General features: G+C 41.3%; 1 protein-coding gene across 1 annotated transcript in view; it reads right to left on the bottom strand.

Annotated features, from left to right (window-relative positions):
- Positions 1-4,901: 4,901 nt before the first annotated feature.
- The window catches only part of lrrc24 (leucine rich repeat containing 24), a 42,526-nt gene continuing 33,839 nt past the window's right edge, over positions 4,902-13,588 (bottom strand). Inside the window, exons 4-5 of the mRNA XM_028804253.2 lie at positions 12,832-13,000; positions 4,902-8,141 (exon numbers count right to left, since the gene is read on the bottom strand). Of these exons, the coding sequence (XP_028660086.1) occupies positions 7,087-8,141; positions 12,832-13,000 (1,224 nt within the window). The 3' untranslated portion in view covers positions 4,902-7,086. The remainder of the gene's footprint in view (positions 8,142-12,831; positions 13,001-13,588) is intronic.

Raw genomic sequence — 13,588 nt, 5'->3', positions numbered from 1 at the left:
TGTTTTTTATGTTTCTGCTGCTGTGTGCGTCTGAATTTCCCTATGGGGTTAATACATCTAACCTAATCTAATCTAAAATGTTTTTAAATGGTTTGAAGTAACAGTTCAGGCAATGGTAACTAATAGCAGGAATCCGTGTGTCAGAAGTAGTGACTGCCATTTTTAAAGAGGAGCTCTGACTGACTTGTTAATCTACAGTGTTCACCCACTTTTAGCAATAAACACACCATCATCATTAATGGCTGAGTTAGGAGTATTCATTTGATGTTGAGGGGTGAAAAGAATGAAATTAGCTGATGTAAAAATTAAGAGAGTACTAGCAGGATTAGTAAAGTGCTTTTTTATTAGGAAAAAAAACTGAGGACAAAATATATATTTGTAAGTACTGTACAACAAATTGGAGGGATTTCACACAACCGATGAAGATATCCTCGTTGCATTTATCAGAATTGTTCCATATTTGCTAGTATTGTAAAACATCCAGTATGGTCTAATTTGACAGGTTTTTTAATAGTAAATGAAAAAAAACAAATTGGGGTTAAATATAACAATAAAAAAGAGGCAGGTATAATATGATTGGGGGCTAGTGTATGACGAAGAGGAAGGGTGATGGAGCAAAAATAACACTAAAAAAACCTGAAGGGGAATCTGGGTGATCCATCAGTAGCCAGGCTGTAGTGGGAAGCTATACATAGAAAACCAAGCGAGGCAATATATGCTGACTTCTGACATTCTATCTGAGTTCACCCTGTTAAGATAAATGGGCATTTGCTTTTCTCCCCAACTAGGATTTCCAGATTCCTGAAAACAATATAACCCAATGACTGCTTAAAAATAGCAAATTTGCCCAAAAAAATAGCCCAATGCCAGAGGTGCACAAAATGAGACACTGGAAAGTGGGGGGGTGGTGTCAGAGCAAGAGGGTTAGGTACATACCACATACCAAAGCCTGAGTTGGGGTGTGGGGGGGTGGGGGGGTCCCTTTGAGATATTTCAGAGTGGGGGGGGGTCCCTTTGAGATATTTCAGAGTGATATAATGAGTATATACCATCACACAACCAACGGGGGGGATTTTAGAACAGTAAAGAACATAATACAAGTGTGAAAAAAACATGGTAAAAGTTCATTGGGGGAGTGCGGGTTAAAAAATAGCCCAAAATGCAGCATTATTTTTTTTTTAAAGTAGCCCAAAAACCTCAACCCACGAAAACACCTTCTTTCCCACAGATAACAGTCAGAAATAGCCCAACTCGGCGAGAAAACCACGGACCTGGCAACCCTGCCTCCAACCAAAAAACAGTGTTGCCACCAGACTTGTGATTTCCAGGATAAGGTTCTCTCTGTTATCTTCTTATCATAAGCAGTTATTTTAAAATGTTCTTTCAGACAAACTCACCAGACTTAAAGGAGAAGTTTGGTATTTTTAAACTCAAAGTTATTTCTTTACAATAATAGTATATATTAATTTGCCACTTAAAATTGCATTGTAAACTGAAGCATTTTGTATATATTTTGCAATGCCTCGTCTGTTCTTGCAGCTTACAATGGGGATGAAGTGTACCAGAGTCCATGAATGAATGGAAAAGCCTTAAAACTTACCTCATATGTCCGCTTTGAATCAGGAAAGGTGTTGATTTAAGAAAACATGTCTTCTGTCTGTATGAGGCATCCTTGTGATAAGGTAAGGAAATTAGAAATTTTCTCACAGATCCTTGGAACTCTTGTTTTCTTGAGGTAAGAATACATTTCCTGCTTGCTTGTCTACTCACAGCGTGGATGGTCTTTAGCCTTAAATAAGGAACTTGATCTGCACAAAACCAAAAATGCATCTGAAGCTAATTATCTTTTGAGAAAATGGTTTGAAAACTAGCATGTTGGGATGTAAAGAAAAAAATAAAAAGTAAAGCTTTTACAGTTTCCATCGACTTCCTCGTGGCAATTACAATACCTTACAGTTATGGTTTGTAGCGCTTTTGGTTGTGAATATTTAAATGGGATACCTGCTGGAAGCAGACATGTGAGTTTGTAATGTTCATTTCTTTGTGGACCAGTACTTGCATCCAAAGAGGAAAGAAAAACTTGTTTCTGATCGCCTGTTACTAAAGCCAACCGCAGTTCCAAACATATTTCAGATGAGCCGTTTGCAAGTAAAGTGGGTTGAAATGTAGAGTTGTAGAATATTGACAATGGCAATGTTGTTTATTAGGTAACTGAATACTGTATAGATGAATAAGATGGCAAAGTAAATCATCATTATGGTGCTGCTTCACATATCTAGCGTCACAGGTTTGAATCGTGTGCCTGATCATTGTCCATGTGGAGTTTTTGCATGATCTCCCAGACTTACTGTAGTGTTCTCTCTAACACATATACAAAGCTTTAAAGATTATTTTAAATGTCGATTCCAGGTTAGCATGAATGGGATTGTTCATGGGTGTGTGTGTGTCAGTTGTTTTTGTGATGGACTGATGCCCATTTCTTGTCTTTCCCACAGTGCCAAAAACGGCAAAAATGAGATGGAAAGCCGGTCATTTTCTTTTAAAATGGCTGAATCTCACAAATAGCTTGTTTACTTCTTTTATTCCTTTCAAAAGCAACATGAATGCACTGTTTTACAATATTTGTGCAATCTCAAGACAATAATTAATATCCGATAACATTCTCGCCTTGAAAAATGCCAGGCAGTGTGGTGTAGCGGTTAAGGCTTTGGATTTGAGGCTGTGGGTGCAAATTCCGCTACTGACTCCACTGTGTGACCCTGAACAAGTCATTCGACCTGCCTGGGCTCCAACTGGAAAACCAAAAGAAATGGAACCAATTGTATCATAAATGTCGTAAGTCGCTTTGGATAAAGGCATCAGCTAATAACTAAATGAAAAAATGGGTGTACGGTATTTGGTAAGATTAAGCCTTTTTTAAGGTATTCTTCAGCCCCATTGTAAACTGCAAGAACAGTCAAGGTATTTTTAAAATGTATAAAAAATGGTTCACTTTGTGACACAATTTTATGTGGCAAGTTAATATATACCATGATTGTGAAGAAATAATTTCCACTTGAAAAATACTAAACTTACTCTTTAAACAATGGTTGAATTGGCTCTATTATCTAGTTGGCTCCCTGTCGGTATGTAGAGTCTTCCTGTAATGCTCAATATCTTCCATGCTCACTAGAATTGAATCTTTGTTGAAGACAGAGATTTGGACCACCTGTATAATAATGGCAGAATGAAACCAATTAGTGAAACAATACAGTGCTGAGTGAGCGAACCTGTGGCCTGACCACAGCCCTGGCAAGTTCCCATTCCTCTGTATTCATCCACACATTAGAGTCCATTGTAATAGATCTGTGAATCTGAGGCCCATTCTCAGCTGTCGTTGAACTCCACTGCTAGTCAGGCTCTTCTGTACTGGAGTCGTGAGTGTGGAACAAATCAGAGGTATTAAATTTATCAAAGCTCCCTATCAGTACTGCAACAGGTTGCATTTTATTGTTAACTAGCGACTTGGCACGCGGTACGCTGCGCGTTGGATGACCACAGTTGAAGGACTCCCTGTTTAAAGGCGCCTGGCAGTCGTGAACTGGGTCCTTCATCGCACCGCATTTGATTTTTGCATGGGAAACAAAATTTCAAAACAAAACCCATGATTCACGAAGTGTGGGACGCAGACTAATCAGAATCGTATACATTGTGTAAATGGTTGTAAGGAAGAGGAGTGGAGACGCGTCGTTGCGGTAATGTCTGTGAGTGGTGAGTGTCAGTTTGTTGTGAGCGAGAACGGTGAGAGCGTTCACTCGGAGTTTCTTGGGAGACCGTACGTTGCTGTATATTACGGTTGTTTTGCAATCGTAAGGACCTGTCGCCGGGTGACTCATTGGCACGCTTTTGCCTCTTTCTTTCGCGATCACGCTGTAATGTGTCCTCTCTCGCAGGAGCAGGTTCAGTTGCCTTTCGTTTCGGCATTGTTCGATAAGGTCTCCTCCATACAAGTGCACATGGGTAGCTGAAGACGGAAAGGCATAGTGGGCTGGAAGGGAGAAAATAGAAAATTGCGGCTTGAAACACCCATCCGACTCAGACGCGGGGCTCGAACGACTCAAGTGCACATGTAGCAAAGTGTAAATGTTATTTATAATTTTAGTTTTTTTTTGTTATGAACTTCCCCAAAAGAGTTGATCCCTGTAAATAGTTAATAGTATATCAACAATATAATCTGTTGTAGTACGGGAGTTAATTAGCGTCCTACCTCATAACCTACATACACCACGTTTTTTGCTCTAACGCCAGAAGCGCGGTGGACGCTGTAAGGGTAGGTTGTGGTTTCTGTTTCTTTTGTGATTTTTTTATTTCATTTACTTTGTGTTAATAATTTATAATCGATTTCATTTATTATTTAATAGGCAGTGGGGAGAAGACGTTAATGTGACGCTCTGTCTATTTTCTTTACTTTTGTTTTGAAAAGGTATGCTCTCTCTCTCTCTCTCTATATATATATATATAAAAAAAATTTTTTTAATTTTCACTTGTTGAGAATATATAATTAGGATTTTTTGTATAAAGTCTATGTGTATTGTAAATAGTTCTGTTTGGAAAATTGGATTAATTTTTTTTTGTAAATAGTTTTTATATGTAATGTGTTTGTATAAATAAAAACGCGAGAAGCGCGGTGGACGCTGTAGGGGCAGAGGGGAGAAGACGTTAATGTGACGCTCTGTCTATTTCTTTACTTTTCTTTTGAAAAGATTTTCGGGAACAGGAAAAATAAAAGCAAAGGGGAAAGAACGGAGGGGGGTAAGCAGGAATTCTGAGAGGGGAAGTAACTGGGGCTTTTCTACGGGGCGGCTATACAGCCAAAAGGAACCAGGACCCGGACACGGACACCGCGCTGGGCTTTTATTATATAGATGGGTTGATTTTGCAATTATTTATATTATAAACTGCATACAATCTATATTAGCCCCAGAAGGCTATCAGGCTAACATGCAGGCTACCCTAGGAATTTACCAGTAACTTTCCAGATTGATGGCATGAGTGAACAAAACTAAATCAAGAATCCAAGGAAGGTCAGTGCCAAGTTACAGTAGGTCCTAGCACAATTCCCAGATTAGAATATTTGTGTGAAAGATGTCAGAAAATCTTGGAAAAAACGTCAAAGCACCCTCATGTACCATACTTCTCCCTCGCCTGTGAAGCTTTCATTAGCAGTTGACTAGCTGGAATGTTTAGCTTAGCTGCTTCAAACATGTCTGAAAATTGGTCACATTCAGAAGTACTGGAGGCTCTCTCTGTCCAAACCAGTGAAGAAACTGTGGGGCCCTGTTGTCACCACCCTGTATTTTTCACCTGTAAATAGAATAGTTTGTGCATATGGCAGTGGTACAGCAGTAACATGACGGGGTATATGGTACTCATTTGATGAAAACTGAGCTTTGTGCACCAATAAGGAACAGTAAGATACAGCAGTGGACATCTTTAGATCCTTGCTACTTCAAATTCAACTATTTTTTTAATTCCCATCAGTCTAAGTGTTCATGTTCCAAATGTGCCTCTGTGATTTGAGTATGTTGGTCAAAATAGTAATGCTATAAATAAAAATTGGGAGTGGTCCCCCTCTAGACTTTCTCGTATGCTCAGATATAGAGATGGATATTGGAGGAGTAAACCGCAAGAAAATTATTATATTTTTATATTATGTACATTAAAGAACCATCAACAACAAATCAAATCAAATGAAAAATATATTGAACAATTATTATAAAAGAAAAGTTGAATAAATCGGACTCTGCAGCTGCATGAATAAAAGGTAAAGTACCACTTCCAGTTAGCGGAAATAGCCCAAAAGTTGATAGAAATCTACGTTTTGTACCTAACATTTGTATGCAACATTTGGTTGACCTAAGTGAAAGCGTACTCAAGTTATCGTGATTACATACACATACGCACACAGACACACACACAGACATAATTCCAAAAATGGTATTTTCGGACTGAGGTAGGTCTAAAACGTCGAGATTCATCAAAATCTTGAAATGGAATTTTTGAAGGAGTCCAATACCTTTCCTATACTTCGTATACGAGAAAGTCACAGAGGTCTAAAACATTGAGATTCTTCAAAATCTTGACAACAAATTTTGGATGATTACAATACTTTCCCTATACTTCGTATTCGAGAAAGTATAAAGCATGAACTGAATACTCAACCATTGCCATTCACTAATGTATTGTGTTTTAGATCTTTTGAGTACCTATCAGGATGCCCATCTTCTTATCTGGGGTAATAATTTCATGTATAGGTGCTATTAATCCTGTCAAATGTTGTGTCGCCATGGTATGGGTGACTAAGCAAATTGCTGAGGTGGGCTATCCTGGAAATTTCCTGTGTTGTATGGGCGAAATTAATTAAATTCAGCACGTTCAATTGCAAGTAATAGCGACTATGAGGCTCTCCATCATGAGCTGTATTGGTTTATTGAATCTGAATGTTCCCAACTAAAAATGTTTAGATAGAAAATATAAGGGACATGTCATAGAGGCTGAATACAGGTGTACTTAATAATATTTGTTCAAGTTTAGTAAATCTCATAGAAAACAAAAGCCCAGATTGAGCGCACACATCTCTCTATTGAAACTGCTTAGTCCAGCTTTAGGGTTGCCTTTCAGAATTTGAACTCTGATAAGAAACATGTCTGATTTAAAAAATTAGTTCAGTAAGATGCGCTTCTTAAGGGATTGGCTTTAACAAAAACCTTTGCCAACTGTAGCCCGCTAAGGACTGAGTGGAGTAACCAAGCTTTACAGCCAAATGTCCCAGGGTGTGCAAAGCACAGATTAACAATATGTAGGCAGCTAATGAAATTTAACTTAGATGTCCTACAGTGAAAACTTTCTGCAAAGAAACCAAATTACATAATCTGTAAGCGAAGAGAAGGATAAAATCTTGTCACAGTATCTTGGTTTTAGTTGTAAAGCCTAGGCATCGTCTCAAAGTGGTGGCCTTTCTTGACAAGTCATTATTCTGGAGTCTCTTATCCTTAGGTGTGGTCCGTATCCCAAGAAGGCCACGCTTTAGCCTGGCCTCCATCACTTTCAGCAATGAATCTCATAAGCGATTTGCGTGTCGAAAAGCAAACTCTGGTTTATGAAAAGACCCTCCTCTTCTTCCTCCTCTTCTTCCTCCTCCTCACCCCCTTCCCTAGTCCCTGACCCCATTCCCACTTCCAGTGTTTGAGTTGCCTGATCCTGGAGTTGCTCAGGTGTTAGCACCCCCTGCTGGCCACTGTAGCTAGCGGGGAAGACTGGCTTGCTGCGATTCAGCACATACATTTCATGGCCCCTCTCATCGCGATATTCTTCTAGCTGGGCAAAGGTGGTTGGACCATCTGAGTAATCATTGACATAAAGTATGTTTTCCTCTTTCTGTCCTTTCTTACGATGCTTGTGACGATTGTATATCATGACAATGAGCAGAAGCGCGGTGAGAGCTAAAAGGGAAATTCCGATTGCAATTGTGGTCTGTGTGGCCATGCTGAGTGCATTAAAATCCATACTCTCCAAGTCATACAACGGTTCCTGGCTAATGTCTACAGCTGGATAGGCGCGAGCATGTTGATTCCCAGCAGAGGAGAGGTTGATGGACAAATGAAAGGTCACTCTTGCTACCCCTCCAGGATTCCACGCTTCACACTCATAACGGCCAGCATGCGCCACAGTCACATTGCTGAGGAAGAGCATTCCACTGCCAGTGTCAGGGTCAAAGCGTTCTCCTCTGCCACCTTTGCCAGGCTCTAAAGCGAGCCCCTTACCCCCAGCTGCAAGCCCACTTGAAGATATTTTGGGCGAGGGGTCAGATTTAGCCTGAGCTACCTTTCTCCAGGTGACTTGAGGCTGCGGGTAACCCGATGCCTGGCAAGAAACTCGCAGATTCTCTCCCAGCCGTACTGTCAGGTGGTTGGGCTCCAGCTGCACGATGGGTGGGATGCAGATGAGACTGTTCCCTGGCACCTCAACCAAGCTCTGGTGTGCCAGCCGTGGGGGTTCGGCACACATTACTCGGCGGTCAGCAGAACTCAGAAGCCGTTGGCCATCCTCATTAATCCAGCTTCTCAGCCAATGAAGTGCGCAGTCACAGCGCCAGGGGTTATCTGGGAAGAGAGAGTGCTGTTAATGAAGCCGAGTGTGTTGGCTGATCACATGCACCCTTATTATATAATGTCTGAACTTTCCTCATCACACCTATTTCCATCCATTTCTTGAATCCACTTAATCCAATTCAGGAGAGCTAGAAATAGCCCTGATGACATTCACTTCAAACCAGAAACTGAAACTGGCTGGGGTTCCAGTCCATCACTTGGCACACCAATGCACATTAGGCCAATTTACAACTGGCCAGGATTTGAACCCGGTCTGCTGGACCTATGAATGGACAGCACTGACTGAACCACCATGTCACCCCATACATATTTATCATCTCCATTATCTAATTGACACTGGGAGCTGTGATTAGAGTCCGAATGAATCCCGTTTTGATCTCAGCATAGCAGTAGACTGTTGACATGTTCTAGCACTATCACCAACTGCCTACACCATAATGTATTGTACAGAGGGACTGGACACACATTTACCTCAGGAATTTTGTCTTGCCCTTTTTCCTTATGACCGTAGATCCCAGAAAAAAAAGCGATTTTGTGTAATTACTCTAGATTAGAATTTTATGTTTTTTCCCCCCTTACCAGATAGCCTTAGCTCAGTCAATGCACGTATTACCGTCCTTATTTTATTAAAGCTTACAGTTTTTTAATACACAAAAGAGAAAAGTCCATTAATATATGCTGTAAAAATGAAGTTACATAAAAAGTTTTGGAGATCCCTCACCAAATTACATATTTTGTTGAAAGATGTTAGTTAACACACCCTCTGCATGTAACAAACCTCAATGTGATTATGTTTCTGCCCAATGTAATCCACAATTACTACAATTTTGCTGAATTTAAACAAACTGAAAAAATAAAACAAAATGTGGATTGCCCAAAGGTCTGCCCCAGCAACACTCTTCCTGATTTCCTCCATTTTTGCTTATTCATAACACTTAGTTGTTTCTGATCTCCAAACAAATTTAACGGTTTACAAAAGACAATATAAGTAAATCTACTTACTGTAGATTAAATAATTTGATTTAATCAGGTCAGGTTAGGGAACATGCACTGGTACAGCGCATTACCGCACCCACCCCACGACGAAACAGCTCGGGATCCTGGTTGGCAACTCCCTAGCCAGACACGCGGTCCAGTCCTACCCTCCAGAAATGACCCTCTATAAACCGCAGCCAGATGTTATGTGGGCGACCCCTTGGCCTGGTCCAGCCACTCGGGTCCTCAACAATGAGGATCCTGTGAGCTGGATCACCCTCGGGGGAATTGCACCACATAATAATAATAATAATTCTTTGCATTTATATAGCACTTTTCTCATTACTCAAAGCGCTCAGCAATTGCAATGTAAGGGCCTTGCTCAATGGCCCAACAGAGCAGAGTCCCTTTTGGCATTTACGGGATTCAAACTGGCAACCTTCCGATTGTGGCTGTAGTGCCGTAACTGATGCTCCCTCACAATGCAGGTAATGTGCTTCATTTGGTACTCTGTGAGCAACCGCTCATTCGACACAAAGTCAAACCAGCAGTATCCAACAATTCTCTGAAGAAACACAGTACTGAAGGAGTCCAGTCTTTGTCTCAGGTCACTGGATAGCGTCCATGTCTCGCAACCATATAGCTAAACAGGAAGCACCAGGACTCTAAAAACTTGGACCTTTGTCCTTTTGCAAAAATATTGGGAGCGCCACACACCCCTTTCCAGCAACTTCATGACCCCCCATGCTCTCCCAATCCATCTACTAAGTTCATAGGAAGAGTCACCAGAGACATGAATGTTGCTACAGAGGTAAGTAAACCTCTCAACAAGGTCAACACTCTCTCCGCTGACAGACACACTGCTGATGGCTGTGCCCAAGAGGTCATTAAAGGCCTGGCTCTTTGTTTTTATCAGGACACTCACAAGCTCAGACACTCAGACTCCTCGCTCAGTCTCTTGAGAGCCCCGATCAGAGCCTCCATTGACTCCATGAAGATCACAGCATCATCAGCAAAGTGGAGATCAGTGAATCTTTCTTCACCAACAGATGCCCCACAGCCACTTTATTTGATTTAATGAAAGCAAAAACGTTCACCAACACCAACATCCCCCATGTGAAAAAGGAATTGTCCCACTGCTCCCAAACTCAATACATGGTTGTGCCGCCTTTAGCAGCAACAATTGCAATCAAGCTGTTCTAGTAATAAGAGATCAGTCTTTGGCATCACTGTGAAGAAATTGTAGACCACTATTCTCCACAGAATTGTGTTATTTCTGCCACATTGGAGGATTTTCAACTATGAACTGCCCGTTTGAGGTCCCACCACAACATCACAATGGGGTTCTAGTCAGCACTTTCACTAGGCCACTCCAAAACCTTATTTTAAATTTTTTTCCTTCAGCCATTCAGAGGTGGACTTGCTCTTGTGTTTCGGATCGGTGTTCTGCTGCATAACCCAGCTGAGCTACAGCTTCAGATCATGGACCGATGACCAGACATTCTCCTTCAGTTGTTTCTGGTAAAGAGTTGTTCTTATTGTGGAAGGCTGGCTTTACACCAGATGTATCTTGACCAATGTCTTCCAAAAGGTTCCAGTATTGGCTCATCACTCCACAAAACATATCCCAAAAGTTTTGGAGGGTAATCAATGTGTTTTTGGCAAATGTTAGACAGGCCATTCTGTTTTCTTTGCTACTCTCCCTTTGGACACCATTTTTACCCAATGTCTTTCTAATGGCTGAATTACGAGCACTGACATTAACTGAGCTGAGAGAGGCCTGCAGTTCTTTAACTATTCATACGGTTCTTCTTTGACTTCCCAGATGAGATTTCTATTCGTTTTTGGAGTAATTTTGGAAGGTTGGCTACTGCTTGGAAAATTTGGATAAGCAGTAAATCTGTCATTTGGAGATAATGGTTCTCACGGTGGTTCACAGGAGTCCCCGGGATATATTTCAGTAAGTTTCTTTCTTAGGTCTTCTGGAATTTCTTTTGCTTGAGGCATGGTGTGCTGCTTGTTGAGATCTTTTAGCCAACTTCACATTTCTAGAAATATTTTATTTAAGTTAGATTCAGTCGGGCTGGCAGCAATCATTCTTGGGCGTTTCTAGTTGAATTTAACCCGTGTGACAACTCTAGAGGGTGTAGCAGCCACTCAACCTGACACAGACTGATGCAGGATGCACACTTCTAAAACACAAATGGTTTATCTTTGTTTCTTCACTTATGAGCAACGCCTTCCCCGTTCCCACAAGTACACAGCACAGTCCCAAGCACAAATACAGCACACTTTAAACACAATATTCTCTTTCTTTTCTCTTTCTCCTCCACTGCTCCTCGGCTAGCTTCACCTCCTTCCTCCCAACTCTGACTCCCCGAGTAGTCTCTGTTGGTCCTTTATATAAGTTACCTGGAAGTGCTCCAGGTGCTCGTTGCCCCACTTCTGGCTGCACTTCTGGGTGTGGCGGAAGAACCTCCCGCATGGGCTCAGGAACAGTAGCAGCACACCCTGGCGGCACCCCCAGATCCCAACAGGGCTGTATCCAACTCCATCTCCCATGAAGCCCTGCAGGAGTCCGAGGTACCGCTGCCACCCAGGGGGGCTGCCATGTAGCATTCCATGGGAGGTGATGCTCTGTCGAAGCTCGATCCCCAGGTCCTTCCAAGACAGAGGTGTCCCGGCTGGGCAAGGGTCCCGGTCATCCATGACACCTGTTATTTAAATTTGGTTTCTTGGTTGAGTGAGTAAGGGGGCAGTTACTTTTCACATGGGTGATACTGATATTGGTGAAATATTTTCCTTCAGCAAATCAAATAATCTTTTAAAAACATGTATTTTGTTTACTCAGGTTGTCTTTTGTATTTTACTGAATTTGCCTGGAGATCAGAAACAATTAAGCGACTAAGCAGAAAGAAGAATACTTTTTCACTGCACTGAAAGTGGACATGTCAAGATTTCAGCTTTATTTAAATTGTATCTATAGATAAAGGTGATATAATACACAACATGGCAGATTTACTGTGTAGTTTGTACTCCTTGGTGTAATTTAAGTAAAGGATAAATAAAGCAACTAGGATGCACTTCACTTCAGAAAGATCAAAAGCGAAGGGTCTGAATACTCAGAAAAATGTGAGATTTCTGAAAACATTTTTTGTTCATTTTGGATTATTGAATGTAAATTGATGGTTGAAAATGGCAAATGTATCCATTTAAAATTAAATCTACAAGGCAGTAAAGTGCACAGAAAGTGAAGGGGCCTGAATGCTTTCTGAAGGCACTGCTTGTGCTGATGAATGGAGGTTTCCCAAAATGAAAACCTTTCACAGGATCCAGCACCAAGGATTTCTCTCTATTATGAAGGGAAATTTATAGAAAACCCTCTCATAGATGAAGTAAATAATCCATCTTTACCTTGTTATTCTTCTGTTTAGTCTACAGTGATCTTTTTTTCAGCATTACCCTGCTGGGTGTTTTCCTTCCTTTCATCTCCGCATGACTGAAAGGCCTGCAGTTAAATTTGGGCAGATGTTTGAACTGAAGCTGTCTGCTTGGAAGCAGCGTCTCCTGAGGCAAACGCTCTTATTAAAAAAGACAGATCGTGGAAAGCAAGAGAAAATATTTTCTGATTCTTGCAAGATCTAATGAGCGTGCTGTCTCACCCGTGACGATCTTGATGGAAAGAGCATGTTTGGGGACAACTCACCTGTGATTCGCAGGACCTGAAGACTGATGAGAGGACGCAGGGAGGCCTGATTCAGAGTCCGCAGGTTATTGCGACTCAGGTCCAGCAAGGCTAGGGAGGAGAGGCCAGCTAAGGCCTGCTCCCCCAGTAGCTCCACACTGTTCTCCTGGAGGTGGAGTTCCTGCAACCTCTGCAAGACAGTTGAAAACGTGTTAGAATGATGTTTAAGGCAGAGATCACTCAAGTTCACTTCTGCGGACCCCCTGTGGCTGCAAGTTTTCACCCCTTAGTTGGACTCTTTCTCAGTTTCTGTGCTTTGGTGTCAGTCTGGAATGCAAAGCTAGGTTTGCTAATTTATTATTGCAATGTGGCAAATATTTATGCACTGTATGTCACAGGAGATTTAATTTACTTTATCTTGTTTGTTTTTTTTAATAGTTTTCTTCATTCTTATTAGAGCAGGGGTGTCTAACTCCGATCCTGGAGGGCCGCAGTGGCTGCAGGTTTTCATTCTAACCATCTTCTTAATTAGTGACCAGTTTTCACTGCTAATTAACTTCTTTTTCCCTTCATTTTAATAGCCCTGTTTTAAGGATTTAGTCCTCTGAATTGATTATTTTCTTAATTAAATGGAAGGCACACAGAAATAAGTGTATCCCAGCAACACCGGGGTGGGCTAGAAATCGGCTGTGGGGAGGGAACCAGTCAGTCACCGGCTTTTTTTATTTTGTTATGTTGCAGCCCATCATTTAAATTAGTTTTTCCTCACATCAAGCCA

The sequence above is a fragment of the Erpetoichthys calabaricus genome, chromosome 6 (genome assembly GCF_900747795.2).
Source record: "Erpetoichthys calabaricus chromosome 6, fErpCal1.3, whole genome shotgun sequence".
Lineage (NCBI taxonomy): Eukaryota > Metazoa > Chordata > Cladistia > Polypteriformes > Polypteridae > Erpetoichthys > Erpetoichthys calabaricus.
The sequence above is the reverse complement of the archived record's forward strand: the minus strand, read 5'-3'. Positions and strand labels throughout refer to the sequence as shown.